Source organism: Camelus bactrianus, chromosome 1 (genome assembly GCF_048773025.1).
Source record: "Camelus bactrianus isolate YW-2024 breed Bactrian camel chromosome 1, ASM4877302v1, whole genome shotgun sequence".
Classification (NCBI taxonomy): Eukaryota; Metazoa; Chordata; class Mammalia; order Artiodactyla; family Camelidae; genus Camelus; species Camelus bactrianus.
Window position 1 is genome coordinate 117,132,547 of NC_133539.1, and position 19,270 is coordinate 117,151,816.

General features: G+C 42.3%; 1 protein-coding gene across 1 annotated transcript in view; it reads right to left on the bottom strand.

Annotated features, from left to right (window-relative positions):
- KCNH8 (potassium voltage-gated channel subfamily H member 8) overlaps window positions 1-19,270 on the bottom strand; it is a 353,104-nt gene that overhangs the window by 33,235 nt on the left and 300,599 nt on the right. The window contains exon 12 of the mRNA XM_010959592.3: window positions 4,037-4,075. Within this exon, the coding sequence (XP_010957894.1) occupies window positions 4,037-4,075 (39 nt within the window). The remainder of the gene's footprint in view (window positions 1-4,036; window positions 4,076-19,270) is intronic.

Consider the following 19,270-nt stretch of genomic DNA (forward strand, 5'->3'; position numbering starts at 1 on the left):
CATTTTTAATTTTACTGGAAGGTCTTAGGATATTTTATTTTATTTTATTTTCATTTTTTCATATATCCTCATCATTTTATTTTTATTGAAGTGTAGTTGACGTACAATATTGTATAAGTTATAGGTGTGCAATACAGTGATTCACAAATTTTACAGGTTATACTCCATTTACAGTTATTGTAAAATATTGGCCATACATCCTGTGTTGCACAGTATATCCTTGCGGCTTATTTTATACCTAATAGTTTGTACCTTTTACTCCCTGACCCTTATATTGCCCCTTCCCGCTTCCATCTCCCCACTGGTAACCGCCAGTTTGTTCTCTAGACCTGTGAGTCTGCTGCCTTTTTTGTTATACTCCTTAGTTTGTTGTATTTTTTAGATTCCACATATAAGTGATCTTATACAGTATTCAGTATTTGTCTTTCTCTGTCTGACTTATTTCCCTTAGTATAATTGGGCCTTGATATTTTAAAGTTACAGGGTCCTCAGTGGAACTTTAGGTGGAAATCAGCCAGCAAAATCACATTATTCTTGAGACTAGAACTCTTTTCTGTTTTGGATCATAGATGAAGGAAGATCAGAAGTGTCCTAGGCTCCTCTGCCTCCTTCTCTCCTTGTTCTTACAAGTTGGGTGGCAGGAGATGGGGAGGACCATTTGATCTGCAACCCTAGAGGAGCCTCGGGAAAGGAAGGAGAGTCCTGCCAAACTCCATCGTAGGGCTCTTGCCTGGGGTCATTCAACTTTAGAAGCTTAGAAGAAGCAAAGGAAAGGATGGGAAAGGACAAAGGAGGTGATGAAAGGGCAGGGAAGGCAAGGTAGCAAAGGCTAAGCTAATGGCCCTCAACAGAGTCACTGCAACATATATATATGTGTATGTTTCTTGCTCTGCCCAGACATGGCTTCCTTGCTCCAAAAGGTCAACTCATTATCTGTGCCTCAGCTTTTTTTTTTTTTGAAGATGCAATCCGTTATACCTGCTTATCAATAATTTCTAATAAAATAAACCAAAGTGACCTAAGGGTACTGTGTAAAATCTCATGAGCTGTCATGATTATTACTTCATCCTAATAAACAGCTGGTTCCTTGGTATATGTGAATTTTACCGTAACAATTATAATGATTGATGTGTATATATATGATGTGTGTATACACACACACACACACACACACACATATAAAAAACAAAAAGTGAACTTGAATCTGTAGTGATTGACAGGCAATAAATAGTCCATTCAGTTTGTGCCACAGCTGTTAAATGAAATGATCGGTTCACTTACAAAGTTTTATTTTATATTTTAGTTTTAATGGGTCAAAATGTATTGAGGGAATGAAATTATTAGACTCATCTTTTCAACTAGATATTTTCATTAATGGTAAAGCTGTTAATTCTTTCTTTAAAAAAAATTTTTTTGGGGGGTCAAGGTAATTAAGTTTGTTTATTTATTTATTTGGAAAGTACTGGGGACTGAACCCAGGACCTCATGCCTGCTAAACATGCGTTCTACCACTTGAGCAATACTCTTCCCCCAAGCTGTTAATTCTTTATTGGCTTTTGCTTTTATTTGTTTTGCTTTTTAGGTTTTGTTTAGTTTTGGGGTTTTTGGGGGGTTTTTTTGCTTCTGCTTTTTTCCCCCACAGCAGTTAAAAATTCTGTGCTTTTAACAAAAGTTAGACCCAAATGGAATTGCACAGGAACCTCTGTATACCAGTATTTCAGAGGAGAAAAATGCGTTCACCCAGCTAAAGACACAACAGGGCAAATTGATCAAAGAAATGAAAAACCATTCAGTGCATTCTCTAATTGGGCTTCTATTTTCATTTGCATTGGCAATTTAATCATTCCTTTGTTTCAAGGAGACGCCATCAGCTCTAATAGAGTCCTCTGACTAATAACCTATGAGATGTTCGTCCTTCTACAAGTTTGTTTAATTCTCACACTTCCATCTTGTCACGGAGGCTCGGCGCCTTGGACAAGTTGCTTAGCTACTGCCTCTCGCGATCAGGGCAGCCAACATCATTAATTAATTAGCCCATGTACCACCACTGCAGACAGGACCCAAATTTGTCAGTTTATTAAATATCCGGCCCCACATGCAGCCTCTGTGTAGGAGGACCAGTTACTTTCTTTGGGCCTTCGGTACAGAAACACCCTCTTCCTGTGTGGCTGCATTCACCTGTGTGTACACGGCCGCAAGGTTCAGCCACAGATCATTTCCTGCTTTTCTGACCCATCCCTTCATTTTCTCCTGGTGAAGTCTTCCAGGAGGGCAATGAGATTTTTGTCCCCCATAGTCAAAGGAACCTCTAATTTAGCTCATATCATTTGGCTGGGACGGTCATTTCAAACTCACAAATGTTTCAATGAAATCTGTCTTGACTACAAGGAAAGTGGAATAAAGTCCAACGGCTGAATGTGTGCACTCTTGATCACACAGTCCTAAAAGTCCCGTGACTTACTAGCAGTAGCCTTGGTCAAATAATATGAATGTCTAAAGCCTAGGTTTCCTCATCTGTAAATTGGCAATTGTGTGAGGAAAAAAATAGATATTAAGTAATGGAGGTTAAACACTTCGTGATACGCACTGGATGTGCTTAATAAATGTTCGTCCTTGTGATGACAATGAGAATTGTGAAGAAAATGGAAACAACACTGACATCTGGGCAGATGCTACAGAGAGTGCTGGGAGATTTTATATAGTCTCCCCTCCTTTGTTAGTTAAAAGAACTCTTAGCAATGCACCCTGCCCAAAGATCACCTTTTTCAGCTTCCCTTGCTACTTGGTTTGGCCATAAGGCCAAATTCTCGGATGACAGTGTGTAAGTGGACAGGTTATAAGGAAATTTTAGGAGGGCTCCTAGAAAGAGGGAGCTTCTGTCTTGCTCTGTCGTATTTCTTTAGTTTCTGGTCTGGAATAGTGATGAAACAAATGGATCCCCAGCAGCCACCTTAGAGAATGAGGAGATCTTGAAGGAGGAAGGCATATGCTGAGGATCATGAAGCAGAGGGGGAAATCTCCAGACCCTACTGACATACTGTTATATTGCCCACCTCTAGCCTTGCTCCTGAGAGAGAAATAGGTGCCTATTATCTCAAAATCTCTGTTATTCTGGTGGTTTTGGTATTGCAAATGGATTTCAGCCTTAATTATACATAAAAAATTTTTTTGAACAATGTTGCATTCTTGGAAGGGATGTGCATTCTCAGAGAATTATGGAGGGATGAGGAATTCAATTTGCAGAATCAAAAAGAAGGCTGAATTTCTCTTCACGAGAAAGAGAATACAGGAAAGGCCTGGAGGAAAAGTGGTACAGTAATGAGGAAAGACTTCAAACATAATGATCATTTTGCTTGTTCCTGAGGAGGGATTTTGCAGAGGGGAGTGAGAACAGACAGCTAGTGCCAGAAACTCGGTTGACAGCACTGAGATGTTTTAATGGCTTTAAAAAAAGTTTCTCAAGAATGACCCTGTTTGCTCCCCACATGCAACCGTCTTCAGTCAATCATCAATGTCTTTGAAACGTGTTACGGAATTGGTTTTATGTGGGTGCCTCTGCATGCGTGTGTTCGTGTGTGTGTGTGTGCACGCATGCGTGCGAAAGTTGTGGGGTTCTGCTTCAAGGAGAGTACAGAGCAAGAAAAGGAGCTGTTTACAGGATTCCTGTCACAGGATGATAGGTCATGAAAGTCTGGGTAATAAATCTGACAAGTCACTGTTTGGAGGGAAAGTTTTCTGTGAAATTGTGAGGGGTCTTAAAATTTGGGACTGTCTTAAAAGCCTGGTAGTTCTAAGATCAGTAGCTCAAGACTTTGCTACTTTGGGCAGGTTTTGGAGACAAAATGCTTTTTAACAATAAGAAGACCCTTAAATAGATATAGGAGTTTCAATGCTTCTCTATTCCCAAACATCTCTCACTAGGAAGTGTATCAGGGGAAGTCAAAAATGAACACATAAAATCCTCAAGAGGGAGACAGATTTGTTGGAAATCCCACAAATTTTAGATAAATGTTTTGCTCTCTGGCAAAAGCCGTACCTGGGAGACCGTAGATTTGTTTGATAATCTTGATATCACCTGGAAGAACAAACAAACAAACAGAAGTTGTAATAATCATTTACACCTGAACAAACAAACGGAAGTTGTAATAATCATTTACACCTTCCCACGTGGTTCTGTTAGGTCGTCAGCTATGTGGGGGCACCGGACAGATAAGGCAGAGGAGAGGGAGGGTGGTCTGCAAGATGCCCGCCTCCAGCGTCAAGGGGCTTTGCTTCCTTTAAATGAGCGCCAGCAAGAAACCAGTTAGAACCCAACAGCTGCAACTGTGGGAGCGCAAACCTGGGTTAACAAACTTCGATATTGTAATGATTGCTTTTACCAAATCATATTCTCACCTTTATGTACCCTCACCTTTATGCCAGCACATAAGAAATGTATAATCCAAACCAGTGCTTTCTCTGTTTGTCTTTATACGGCTACTTCAAAGCAAAATGTCTAAGAGCGCAAAAGACTCAGCTCTCAGTACCAGTCACTGCCTTATCTATGCAACTGAGCTCAGTTGCCTTGAAGCTGCTTTGCTAGCAGGAAATCTGCTACAATCTGTCTCCCTGCTGTAAAAAGCAGAGACATGCTTTGCTTGCTTTGCTTAGTTTGAGGTCATAGATTCAGGGCTGCTTGTGCTTATGGAAAACCATAACTTGTCCCCTGCCCTGACTGGCAGGACGTGCTTCGCTCATCAGGCGTAGGAGGACAGTAAGGGCTGCTCTCGCTCACAGAAAACTGTGACTTGGCTCTTAGCTGGGAACAGCTGGGCTGCTTCGTGTGCTTACATGATTTCTGATCATTGTATAGAGACTCTGGGGTGGTCCGGTTTTCATTATCAATTGTTTGGAACACTGTAACCTTGCTCATGATTGTTTAAGGCTTAAAATAACCATTTGTACCATCAATATTGTAACCTTCTCCCTAAGTATAAATTAAGATGATAATATTTGTTTTTTCACAAACTGAAACTACTGACCTGCATCCCTGCACGTACACCATGACCCTCACTCACTCCTGTGACAGGTTTTACTTCGATTCTTTGACTATTCTCAATAAACACAAGAGCTTTGGAAGAGCTCGGGGAGTTGATCTCCGGCTCCCTCTCACTCTCTTGACTTGACACCACTCTTCCGCGGTGGGACTTTTGCTGGACAAAACCCACAACGGAAAGAACCAACAGCAATGACTTAACCGGACATGACCAATGCTCACTGTATTATAATTAACATTGCAGTTAGGCACCCTGACCCTCCGCCTTGGGTTTTTCTGTGTGAGTCACCGGTAAGGACATGAGCAAAGGGGCCAAACATGACTCAGCACTCCAGGGGCAAGAGCTGTCAATCAATCAAGAGACCACCTCTAAACGAGGGTGTCAGAAAGAGAAAAGGGGAGACAAAAACTGCCGCTTTTCCTCCCTTGGCTCAGCCTGCTTCCCGTTCTTGGAGGCGTACTTTTCTTTTTAACTAAATCTTTGAAAATCTTTCACTACACGATGCACCACTGCCTGACTGTAAACGTATCTTTCGGGTAGGCAAGATCTGGGTCTTTACTTTTTAGGGTAACAGTTTGGGACTGGGTGAAACATAGGTGGCAGGGGACAGAGAGGCAAGTTCAGAGGATGTGGGGGGCATCTGGCCCACACCCACCCGTGTAGGCCAGAGAAAACACCTCCTGAAAGATGCTGGAGACACCTCCCACACGCCAACCCCCCAGGAGCTCTACTGACAGGTGTATATGACTGAAAAAAAAAGGAACAACAAGTTGACTGTCTAGTATGGGACACCACACCTAGGAAACAATGGTCACAGCAGACTCATGGGCTACAGTTTCCATCTCGATGCTTTATTTGCTCTCCTTTTGTTTCCTATCTCCTTATTCCTCTTTCTTGCCCTTTTGCTAAATTATCTTCCGTGATTTTTCTCTTGGCTCTGTGAAAACAGAAATGCATAGAGTCTTTTCTTATTTAATCTCATTTCTTTCTATTTATCCATCTCCCCTTCTTACTCGACCACGGTGGAGTTGATGAAGCCTTTCTGTCCCATTTGTTTTACTCCCTGTGATGTTCCCTGTGGACTAGGCTTAAGTTCACTGGGGATCCTAATCCTCAACTTAATTGATTTTAAGATCCAATTGATTGTAAAAAGCAAGAAAAATGGAAAACAAAATGCTATCAATCAAATTGTGACATGCCATCAATCATGAGAGATCCCTATTTCAGAGATGTTAAAAATGTGAAAAACAAATGTGTAACATAGAATCACTTAAGCTTGGATCTCAAAACACATCTTGCATAAAATCAAACTATGAAACTGAGGAGGAATACATTGAAACACTGCACCTTCTATGATGCACAAAGAAAGCCAGGAAATTGTGACATATCCTAGAAGTACACTTAGGTCTCAACTACGCTGTTTTCTGCTCAAACACACTTCTTTCAATTTAAAGTGGTAATAGATGCTATAAATTAACATAATTTTATTCACATGAAAAAAAAACTTACACTTGAAAATGATCTGCCTGGTAAGTGAGATATATTCAGTAATTCTGTCACCCCCTTGATGTTTTTTTCTCCTAGATGATTAGGGAAGTGGATCTGTTATTATTTATACAAATGCCAGCATCATTATTGCTGTGCAAATATATGTTTCATCAATGTTTAATTTTACCAAAGCAGTCAGCCCATTCTACATCTGTTTAGTTGCCTAAATATGCATTAATCAGGAGCATTGTAGACATAAGTTTTGTCATAATTCCCTAAATGGTGACAAATAAAACAGCTGAATAATTAAAAACGTGACAAATAAAACAAAATTACAGTGCTGTTGCTACTGTGGTAGACATAAAAATGGGTGTTTTTTTTAAAAAGTCTTTCAGTTATAGCTTGGATGAGAGAAAGAACATCCCAATAGTATTCAAGAAGCCTGAATAAACCGGCTCAGAGATGCTCGCTAAGGTATACGAGGAAGGCACTGGCCTTAGTTTCTTCTGATGTGGGTGTGACTCCCAGCTCCCTGGTTTACTATTAGTGAGTTCTGCCAAGTTGCTGAACCCCAAGACTGTTGTTCTCTATCAGTGCTTCTCGAACTTTTATGTGTACACAGACCACCTAGGGATGTTAAAATGCAGGTTCTGATTCAGGAGGACTGGGGTGGGGCCTGAGACCCTGCATTTCCAATGAGCTCCCAGGTAATATAGCTGTTGCTGGCCTAAAGGGGGCACACTTTGAATAGTGAGATATTATGACCAATGTCACTCTTACTGGCATCCTATAAGCTATCAATTCACTAAGTACTCACTATGTGCTCAGCAACCGGTCAAATGCTCCCCAGTCATTATTAATTTTCATTGCAAATCCTGTAAGGTAAGTGTACATCACACAGCCAGCACTACTGTGATATGCCCTCTGAATAAATGATTTCAGTAACATACAGTGTTAACCACATGCACTGAAAAGAGTATTATGATATATTCATTCTGTTGACATTAATACTTCATGCTACTCTAGATTCTGCCGAGTGCAGAGAATATTAGTTTAAGGGAAACCCAATATTTTAAAGCTAGAAGTGACCCTAGAGTGTCCCTGCTACAATGGTTTGTACACCTGGCAGATAACAGGATGCTTTGAGAACCGTTTCTTAAAAAAGCAGACAGCAGAGTACCAACTCCAGCAAGTCCCTTTCAGTCAGTGGTGAGTGGGACCCAGGTCTCCAGGTCAAGTTTGAAACCACCGAGTTAGTCCACCTCCCTCACTAGAGATGGGGACACTGTGGCCCAGGGAGATGAGGCGACTTGCCCAACTTATGCAGCAAGTTAGCGGCAGGGCTCCTACCAGAAGCTGTCCCTCTTGACTCTTAGTGTATCTCATGCAGGATCATGAGTTTTCTCAGGTACCTTCTCCAACAGTTCATGCTGTTTCTCAGGGTGAACGACTAAATGCCTGACATACTGTGGAATTTAATTAAGTTTGATGTGGTCCCAAAGCAGACCCAAAAAAACTCTGGACACTCAGTTACCCAAGCACCTCATTAACATTTTCTGAGTCACAGATGTTTCAGGAAATCTGATGAATTCTAGCATTCTTTCCCTGGGGGGACGGGGGTGAAACACATGGATACAGCCTTTGGATGGAAAATGTTTACTGACCCCACTCTCTTGTTCCAGCAACTAGAAGACTCAAAGGTTTGTTTTGAGGAAGGCGGCCGTCCAATTTTGAGTCCCTCCCACATGGAGTTTCTACACCTTTTAGACAATAAGACGAACTGTGGATGGTTTCTAATGGGGGTAATTTTTAAAAAGACTGAAGTAATAGAGGTTGGGAAGATAAAGGGAAGTAAGTCAGACACAAGAGAAGGAAATGAGGTCATTGCAATAAAAGTCTTGAGAGAAATCAAGATGGTTGAGGGTCAGCCCATTCACACCTTAAGATGGTCCCCATCAGCCTGTCAAGGATGGAGGAAGCCCTGTGTGGGCAGAAGTGCTGGGGACACGGCCAGGCACAAGGTTATGAACAGAGGCGAGGCTTCCTAACCTCGAAGACTGGGAAAGAGATGTCCTAGGCTATAGCACGTTGGTTTAAAAACTTTCTCAATAGCCTTTCTTCTTTCCCCGTCCTAACCACCTAAATGACTCCATCACTCTGTGAGTCCAGCAGGAACAGGGAGGGGAGACGAGTAAACTGAAAAACTACTGCTCACTGGCATCCAGGACCAGAAGAGAAATGCTCTCTCTATCCTCCTACAATTTGCTACAAAAAAGAGAAACAAATTCACAGCTTTTTAACTGTGCAAAGAAGGCTTCAAATTGTACTATGGAACTTGAATTGCGAATGGAAATCAAACATACTAAAATTCATAGTAATTGTAGAGGTGAAAAATGCCCATTGCATTCTTTAATGTCTGTTTTGTTGAATGAAGACACTTCTGCGGGAGCTTTCACGGGCTTATACCTGATTTTGGCCACCCAACTCGTTTCTTCCTTAAGTTCTTATGTTTCTCAACAGTAAATTTTCCTGCTATTAGGATTTTCATAAATTCTTTTAGTGGGAAGGGGGGGCTCTTTGATTTCTTTCATCAATCCACCCCCCCCCCTTAAAATCCCTTTGAATTCTTGTAATAGGCAAGAACAAATCTGACTTCATATTGGATCTGTTTCTTTTACTTGAACCTTTGTTTTCTGTTGCTTTTGCTACAAGTTAATCACTGAAGGGATGTTGCCTGAGGCATAAAGAACACATAATGGCCCATCTCAGGGAACCCTGCCTCCCATGCCTGAGCCTTAAGCTAAAATACCTTTGTTTAGCTCACAGGAAACATCCCAACCAGGCCCACCTGCAAATGGCTGCAGGAAAGAAGAAATTAGCACATCCCCTCCAGAGTCTGGCTGGAGCCAGGAAATATTTGCAACAACTTATCCCTTTTTTAATTTTACCTCCTCACCTCCTCTTTGTTCTATAAAAGAAACTAGCATTCAAAACCAGGCAAGAGGCTTCTTTGAGACTCTAGTGCGCATCTTCTCGGTCTGCTGGCTTTCTGAATAAAGTCACTGCTGCTTGCCCCAATACCTCGTCTCTCGATTTTTTGGCCCGTTGTGCAGTGAGCAGTATGAGACTGGACTTGGTTACATCCTGACAGATGGTTCTATGACAGTAAGGTCTAGGACCCGGCCTTTCCTGGAAGATTAATGCTCGACTTCTAGAAGGAACTTGCGTGGGTTTCCAGCAGTGTGAGCATCACCAATAACCTTTCTTCACTCTCGAGCTCCTTTCAAGAGGCCAAACCATTAAGAACTCGACCTTCATGAAGCAGGAAGGAAGCAAATGTGAGTGGAACCCACCACACAGACTCAGGACTCCTAGCTGTAACCCAGGGGGGCAGAGGCCCAAGGAAGGTAGGAAATCTATTTCCTTTACTTGGTCTGCAGGTCAGATTAATTAGACCCTGTGTGGGTCTGCAAATGTCCTGTCAAATGGAATCTCCTAAAACATGAAAGTACCCCGGTGGGGATGCGGTCTGCAGCTGACTGCTCAACTGGGAAATGAGATGAGATTTACAAGGCTCCTCTCTCTGATTCATGATATTCTCTGCCTTGTTAATAATGCCGCATTGATTAAGTCACAGTGCAGATGGAAGGAACATGTGTCTCTGTTCAAAAAAAGGGATTATCATCTATTTCCTCTTATTCACTGGACAGCAACACTATCAGCACGGGTGGTTGTTTGGGATAAAGAGAATCTGAATGACAGGTACTCACAAATAACCCGGTCATTCCCCTGGTTAACATGTCCACTGTTACAAAACCATGAACAACTGTCAAATCCCCAACCAGTAGTGAATCAGAGGAGCAGCAGGTGGTAAGGGGGATGGGGAACCTTTGGAGAAAGGATAGGCTTTGAATAGGGGAGCGTCCATCTTCAACTAAACAAGTCAGAAAGGTCACCACCATTGAAAAGAAGAGGCTGGTCTGAAACCCTAAGTGGGTAATCGTTTCCATTCTATTTCCTTGGCTTGTTGAGTAACTTAGAAACAGATGTGAGATTTTAATGAAAAGACTGATGATTTTGAAACATCCCAATTTTATCCTGAGTCTGGAGGTCAAGACAAAATATTAAGACTTAGAGGAGAATTCTCTTCCCCAAGGCAATTGCTATTGCTTCTGGTGTGGGCAGGACAAGCCAAGTAATCGAGTCTTTTAAATTTTTTTTAATGGAGGCACTGGGAGGTGGAAATCAGGACCTCGAGCATGCTAAGCATGTGCTCTACCACCAAGCTCTACCCTCCCTACAAGTAACTGAGTCTTGAATTCAGTGCCTCTTGACTTCTAGTGTGAGAGAACCAGCTCCTGAGCCTACAGTGCAGAAGGGACCACAGAACCTCTTCACTGATGTGTGTTACGACGAAAGGTCTGTGTGTGGGGAAGGGGACCCACTGAGGAGGCAGCAGAGCACTGTGGGTAAGAGCTGGACTTGTCCCAGGCTTATCACTTATTAGCTCTGTAACCTTGGGAAGGATATGATTAATTGTAACAGGATGGGTAATACTGAGACCACAAACAATGCAGTGAATTTCAATGGCTTCACACAAAAAATTTTATGTCCCATTCTTCCTCTCTAAAGTGATGATAATAACGAAAGTCGTTTTGAGGACTAAATGAGATATAGATGCGTAAACTGAACAAATCCTGGAGACCCAGTTGGCCACATCTGATGTGGTGTCCCATCAGGAGAAATGTACAACAGCCAATTAAAAAAAGGATTCTTTTTTTTAAAGAAACTTTTTTTGTTAAATTTTTTTGAGGGGGAGGTAATTAGGTTTATTCATTTATTTTTTAATGGAGGTACTGGGGATTGAACCCAGGACCTCATGCATGCTAAGCATGCACTCTACCACTGAACTCTACCCTCCTCCCATATAGGACTTCTTAATAAGGAGGCTATTAAGCTTCTCAAACACAAGTTTCCCCCAAATTGCTCTCCTAGCAGAAGGGCTGTCATCCTATGCCACAAAAACACATTTCTTTGCACAGCACTAGGTAGAATACTTCATATAAAGTAACAGCTTGGAATTCCATTCTTTCCCCTCTCAACCCCTTTATCTGCTTTGCTTAAACAAAAAGGCACATGCAAACTATCCATAGGTAGGAACACAGCCAACAAGACATTGACAATATATTCAAATTAACTTAAGCACGCTTTTAACTTTCTATCTTTGAGTTCACATATATAAATAACAAGGCTTTGGAATTAAAAGAAAACCCAAAGGAATTGCTCAATACTTATTTAAAAACTTGGAAACGCTGGATGATTTTGAGGGAGAGAGTTACTTACTAATATGTAGTTCATATTATCCTAGAAAGAAAAAGGAAGCAAGTACACACACTCTGGTGTGATGAAAACTAACTAGGAATCTCTCAGCAATGACACACACCTTTAAAGATTTTAGGCATAAGGAGCTATGTACCAAATCAATGATTTGGGAGTTCAACAGGGTAATTAGTGCTAAAAAAAACTTACACAGTTTAACCTCATTATGTGGAGCTGAGATCTCAGGCCCCCGCAATGACCAGCTTCTAATTAGGGCGCAATGGCTCCTGGTTAGCCTGTAAAACCACCTGTGTTGTAATTGTGAGGAAACACAAGCTGGTTTCATAAGATTTCCAGGCTACGAGCTGACCACTCTTTGTGTTTCAAACCAGGTCGGTGAACAAATATGTTCGATTTGTTGTGAGAACTTCTCGCATCACAACTCCCGACGGCACTTTTAAAGTTAACGCAAAATGCCTAATTTGCTGCCTAGGAAGCCCGTTGTCAATTCTATGCTGTAAGAGAAAAAGCTGACCAGCCCGATCTATGCAAGACAGAGTCTGAACCAGCAAACAGACATGAGCTACTTTGTGTATGTGAACCATGGAGTTAGGCTCACTCAGTTACAGAAAATAAGAAGAGGTCTATATAGGACCCCAATAGTGGGGTTCCAGGCAGCTGCTATGTAACCAAACGCATTCATCGTTTTTGCATACATTTTTTGAAGATTTAAAAAAACATTTAAAATATATTTTTATTGAAGTAGTCAGTTTACAATGTTGTGTCAGCTTCCAGTGTACAGCACAATACTTCAGTCACATAGTAAAATACATACGTTTATTCTCATATTCTTCTTCACCTTAAGTTACTACAAGATATTGATTATAGTTCCCTGTGCTGTACAGTATGAACTTATTGTTTATTATGAACTTATTGTTTATCTATTTTGTGTATGTTAGCTAGTATCTGCAGTCTCGAACTCCCAATTTATCCCTTCCCACCTCCTTTCCCCCTGGCAACCATAAGTTTGTTTTCTATGTTTATGAGTCTGTTTCTGTTTCGTAAATAAGTTCATTTGTCTTTTTTTTTTCTTTAGATTCTACATATAAATGATATCATATGGTATTTTTCTTTCTCTTTCTGGCTTACTTCACTTATTATGATAATCTCTAGGACCATCCATGTTGCTGCAGTTGGCATCATATTATTCTTTTTTATGGCTGAGTAGTATTCCATTGTATAAATATACCGCAACTTCTTTATCCAGTCATCTACTGATGGACATTTAAGTTGTTTCCATGACTTGGCTATTGTAACTAGTGCTGCTGTGAACACTGGGGTGCATGTGTCTTTTTGAATGAAAGTTCCCTCTGGATATATGCCCAGGAATGGGATTGCTGGCTCATATGGTAAGTCTATTTTTAGTCTTTTGAGGAATCTCCATACTGTCCTCCATAGTGGTTGCACCAAAGTGCATTCCCACCAACAGTGTAGGAAGGTTCCCTTTTCTCCACAGCCTCTCCAGCATTTTTAAATTACAGAAATCTTTGAAACCTAAGCAAGAAGGTTGTTCATCACAGCAGTCACATTTTTACCAAATACCGGGCAATTTCTAGGTGAGGAAGAAACTCTCACAGTTACCGGATATAAGGGTGAGCTCCTTTAAGTTAAGGTTTGAACTCAAAGGTGAGGTGTGGAACCCCAGAAGGAGGAAGCACTATTGACTACTCACACAGTGACGAAAAACACGTCTTTGTGAGCATTCATGGTGGGCTTGCAAGCCACTGAAATGTAGGAAGAAATGTGTCTGGTTTGGCATTTCTCATCTCCCAGTGGTGCTCTAGGAAGTTCCCAGATCAAAAACTGTCGCAGAGAAAATGTGCCTGATGTGTATCACGTTTCTTACTCTGGGCTTCTTTCCTAGTGGCGTTCTGGCCCGAAGCAGCTTCCTGCGATGGGAGTCATTCCCAGTTACTGGCACAGTCATGGGCACTTTCTGTTGCTTTTCTTACGTAAATGTGTGACTTGAGCCTGGGCTTCCATTGAGGATAGACTTTTCCTCAACCTTGGAAAAGGAACAGGGAGGAATTTAGGGGAGGAAATCTGTGAGGAGAGGCCAGGCTGTAACCCCTTTCCTGAAATTCTCCTACGTGGACAAGCTGTTGAGAGCTATCATACGCAAAGCTAGTCATTAAGTGGCCATTTCCATTTCGGGGGGAAGTCAGTGCTATCCGTGGAGGAACTCCTCTTCCTAAAAATGTGAGCGGTGGGTAAATACCCATTTAGGATGGGCGGAACTGATAGCGGGGTTCTTTCTGAATTGACAAAACTCTCTGACTCCGTTATTTATATAGATTCATACAAAGACATCATTCTTTTAGTTACACGCATGAAATGTATACATGTAATGCCCTTTAGAACAAACTTTTCTCTCCACGTTTCAAAGCAGTTTGTTCCATGATCGCAAAATATGCACAAGGGAGTCCATGGGGAGGACGAGGCTTTCGTAACCTTCATATGAATCTGTGCCTTTCACGTGTCTCATCTCCCAGGTCAACTTTGCTTGTCAGGTCGTTTCTTGCGGGGTTGCAGGAAATCGGGACTGTTGGGGCCTTTGAAGGAACAGTTTTGGCCTCAGTTGGACTGCAGGGGCACACTACCTTTTAGGTAATAAACGTGCTTCCAAAATGAGCCATTTGGCGTCTCACAGAAAAAGGCATATTTTTCCCATTCATTTCCATTAGGATTTCAGGAGGTGTGATTTCTACTCGGCAATAACTCTGAGTCATTGTCTTTAAGCTTTCCTCCTCCTCTCACTCTTCCCTTTCTGCTAATTCACTCAGAATTTCTAAACAAACATTTACTCTTACCTGGGAAGGTACCATAAAAGTGACTCTGGTTGATTATTTAGAAGAATTGGGAAAATATTTCAAGGTACGAATAGCCTCCGATTTATCGATGAGTTTGGTAGTCATATTCTCACAGGCCAGGCTTTCTTACAGTGACAGCACACTCACGTAGCCAGCAGGCTGCGTTCGCTTTCCACGCCTCACATTTTCCTCAAATTACTAAATGATGTCACGCGTGTCAATTCTGTCTCTCTGGAAGAACACATTCTCATTTAAAGGCAACGTAAAAACACCATAGTAAAATCACAAGTGGAGCAAAAGCAAAAACACTTTCATTCGGTTGCACACCTTTCTCAGTGTTTAAAAGTTTTCTTAAACTGGAATAAAAAATAATGGAAAAATGAGTCTAGGAGGGACTGTGGCCCAGATAGGTTGGTTGTTCACCAGTTGCGTCCTCTGAGAAACACGGCTTCATGGAATGTCCCAGACCGCTTGCAACCAGGCTGACCCACCTGACAGGCTGCGGCCAGTGGCATGTGAGCAGAGATCTGGGCTGTTTCTAGGTCTGGCCCTACAGTGGCGCAAGGAAGGCCTCCACATTCTCTGTCTCCGCTGGTTGGTTGGCGAGGTACCAAGTCTCCAGGGGAGGACTCTGAGTTCCAGAGGATGCTGAGGCCTGGAAGATGATGGAGCCACTGAGCAGAGGTGGCCTGGATCCCTGAGTTGCCCTGGGAAAAGCCATGATCTGTACATTGTGGTATGAACGAATCTTATTCTAGGTACTGTATCAGGTCACTGCGACTTGGGGCTATTTGTTACAGCATTTAGCCTGATCCAACTGATACAGTTTCTTGGCCCAGAGATGAGGAACTGGGGTCCCACTGAAGGAAAGTAACTTGGACATGTACTGACTCTAATACCCACCATTCACTGTTCTTTTCGACAGAAGCCCGTTTTGAGATTTTGGATTTTTTTCCCCTATAAATGATGCTACTAACATTTTGTACCAACAAGAAAAAAGGGTGGCTAAGATCCTCAGAGGAAAAATGTAAACTGTATAATCTAGAAATATAAATATGCTTCGTGAACGCTAGTCAGACTTGGGATGATTTATGAACGCTGGCAAAATGCAGTGACACAGATCGGTCACCATATGTTCTGCTTAATCTTCAGGGTGGAAAATGTAAGTGAGATTACCACATCACTAAAAGCTTAGCATCTTGCAGATGTTCATCTCAGAATTTTCCTTAATCATTTTTCCTCAATGACACGGAAACCAAATCCTTTAAATCCCAGTTCATTTGGCAGAAATGCATCTCCCCAGGTCCCTCCACCCTTACCCATTTGTCATTATGACGGCACGCTAGCCTTCCAATTCATCATTTCGAGGTACTTCAATCCCCACCCCCCCAACTTGGCGTCGTCTTTGCTTCATGTTTCTGACCACTTGGCTACTGTTTCCACTAGTTAAAGCCGCCGCTGTTTCGGCATTGCAGATTGCTGGGTTTAAGTGGTGAGCTTTTGGATGCCCTGAATCTGATGAAACCGGAGGCTCCCAGCTCTGCCTGCTGAGCAAGGTCTGCGCTGCCCTGTCAGCAGACTGTCCCCACCATATGCCTTCCTCTCTGAGGTCTACATCCTTTTGGGGAACTTCATGGGAAAAGCACTAAAAAGATGTTTACCTTGGGATTTTGTAATTCATTTTAGATTTTAATTTAATTTCCATTAACTTAGCTCATTTACCACAGCTTTAATCATACCACCACCCACTGGCTCCATACTGTAACAGTGGAGTCTGGGTTTGGGATCGGGGGGAAGAATTAGCGGGATTAGTTCGAGGGAATGTCACGCACGCCCAGGGATGACCCGTGAAACATGATCAGACTAGTGTAGCCCAAAGAGTGAAATATTTTCTGCAGTAAGACATTCAGGGTTATTTTAACAAGTCCCAGGAGATCAGATTCTTGGACAACAACAATAACAACAAAAAACAGAGTAAAATTATGTTTTTAAAAGTCCTAACATATCCACAGGAAAAGCATTTGCAGACTGACTGAGAAACGTGAACAAAACTAAATTTGAAATATTGCTTCATTCACTTTTACTCTCAATCCCCGTGCAGAGCTGCACATACATACAGGAAGTACTGAGAATGCTTTATTTGTTGGCAAACGTGTTATAGTCATACTTCAAGAGATTTTTATTTATTTATTTTAATAAGAAGGCTTCCAACTTCTTACAAGGATGAAACTGAGTCTGGAAAGAAACTGAAATCCTATTTTGCACATCGAAAATGACAATCGAGTGGAGATTTTACAGGTTTACCCTTGAATGTGGAGCAAGGGAAGAACAAAGAACAATGATGTGTATCGTGGGCTGAAAAGCACGTACAATGTGGTTGAATTCTTATGATTAATTTCTCAAAAGCTTTCCCACTGAGGGGAAACATGCCAAATGAAGTGAATGAATCAAAAGTGGGCTGCTATCTGTGGTCCATTTCTGACTTATCCACTTGGCAGGTGAAGCTTGTTTTCCTACGGAAACCTAATTCCCAAGAATGCTCCATTAGCCTACAATATAGGCGGCCCAAAGCGCTCGAACGATGGAGGGACAGAGCTGGAATTTCTCTTTGTTTCAATGGATAAACTTCCACTAAGTTTCAGTTGGGTTTTAGAGTCAGGTGGTTTGGGACTGCAATTGTAGGTCCTGATTTCCCTTGCTTCCTTGCTGAGGGACGCTGGACCAGGTTTTTCCTTCTCTTATCCTTCACTAGTCTTCTTATCTAGTACATGAACTTAACAACCAATCTCCATGAGTGCTATGAGAATAAAAAAGTTCATGTCTGTAAAGTGCTTAGGGTACACTTTGGTTCACAGGAGCGACTATACCACCAGCAGCACCAACATCATCACGGAGCCTTTGTCGGGAGGGCAGGGCTGTTGCCCTGATCTATAGCCCATAAGTACAGACCCCGCCCTCTTCAACAGGTGTCGAGAATGCAGTGGGGAACGGAGGACGGGGTCTCTCCAAGTAGGGCTGGGTTAAGAACTACTGGTGGATGGAGCGTTGGCAGTTTTTCATTCTCAGGGAACGCACGTAAGTTGAGCCCTGCCTGCTGGTGTCTGTGTGTGCACACATGCAAATGTGACACCTTTTATTTCAGGCTGAACATCTGCTGTTCCCTGCCAGATGGAAGTGACGAGAGAGGTAGGGAGAGAGAGGCCTTTTTTGTCTTGTTTATGGGATGGCAGGTGGCCTTTTCATCCTCTGACTTCCCAACCCAGTGAACCCCCACGGAACTTAAAAATCTAACTGCTCACTGTTCAACTTGCAAACAGGAGCTGAAATCCCCAGATGTCATCGAAACAGGGCTGATCTCTTTGCAGGGGATGCCTCATCTATTTGATTGACAAAAGGCTACACAGGAGCGAATCCAGAGGAGATGAAACAGGAGCCCATTCACAGATGTTTGTAGCTTTTTTGTGTGTTCTTCATTTTATGTGCTTCTAACATATGCTGAGGTGGAATCTGGTTTCTAAGAAAATGTTGCTGAACTAGGACTGTACAGCCTCTAACGAGGGGACTACCCGTGGCTCGCATGCAGCCACTAGCTTTGCTTCATTTGTGCGATCACCACTGACCACCCCTCCCCTTTTCTGGACTCTGTCTCTTATGGCAACTCTTCAGCCAACTGGATTCCCATGGAAACCACTGCAGTTTCTACTACAGTGTGATCTCCCATCCTCCTCGATCCCCTCCCCTTCCCCCACCACACACACACACATACACAAACACACGCACACACTGCTAAAACCTGGGAGGGCACTTGACTTAGGGGAACCACTCAGTCTTTCCACAGGATTCTAGAATCAACCAAGAGACGAGATTAATCTGCTGCCCCATTGAATTGAGGAGCCGCCATCTGTTACCATTTCCTGCCATTAGGACAAGGAAAGAAAGATGACGAGTTTACCGAAGGACAGAGAAGAACAGAGAGAAAAGGAAAAGGAAGAAATGGAGAGAAAATAGAATAAGAAATGGAGTTTGGGAGCCAGATTATTAAAGTTTCTGAGATCCAGGTGTGCACGTGAGGGTGTATATGATGTGTGTGTGTATTTTATTTGACCCTGTAAGATACCTGTTATCCTTACAATAAATCTCTTCTGCCTTTAACGCTCTATTTGAGGTGAATTTCAATTGCCTACAGTAGATGTCCTCATTCAGACTTGGCCCCAAATTTAGCAGTCTTCTTAGGCTGGCCCTCTTGCCAATGCCCCACAGTAACTCTGTCCAAAAATAAAATTTTTAAAAAGAATCAGCTTGTAGTTTGAGAAGGAGTGAGGGCAACCTCTTTCTTTGGTTTTACAGCTCTTGGAAGTATAAAGCCTTCATCTCTCTGAGGTTGGGGACCAAGTAGGAGAAACAAAACTTCAGGGATAGAGGGGAGTGTAAACTTAGAGACCAGTGGAGTCCAGTCGTCCCTAAGATCTTCTTCAAGGCGTGGGGGAATGGGATGAGACTGACAATAGTGAGGGGCTAAAGCAGTAAGCACAGTGACCACTAAGAAGAGACGAGGGC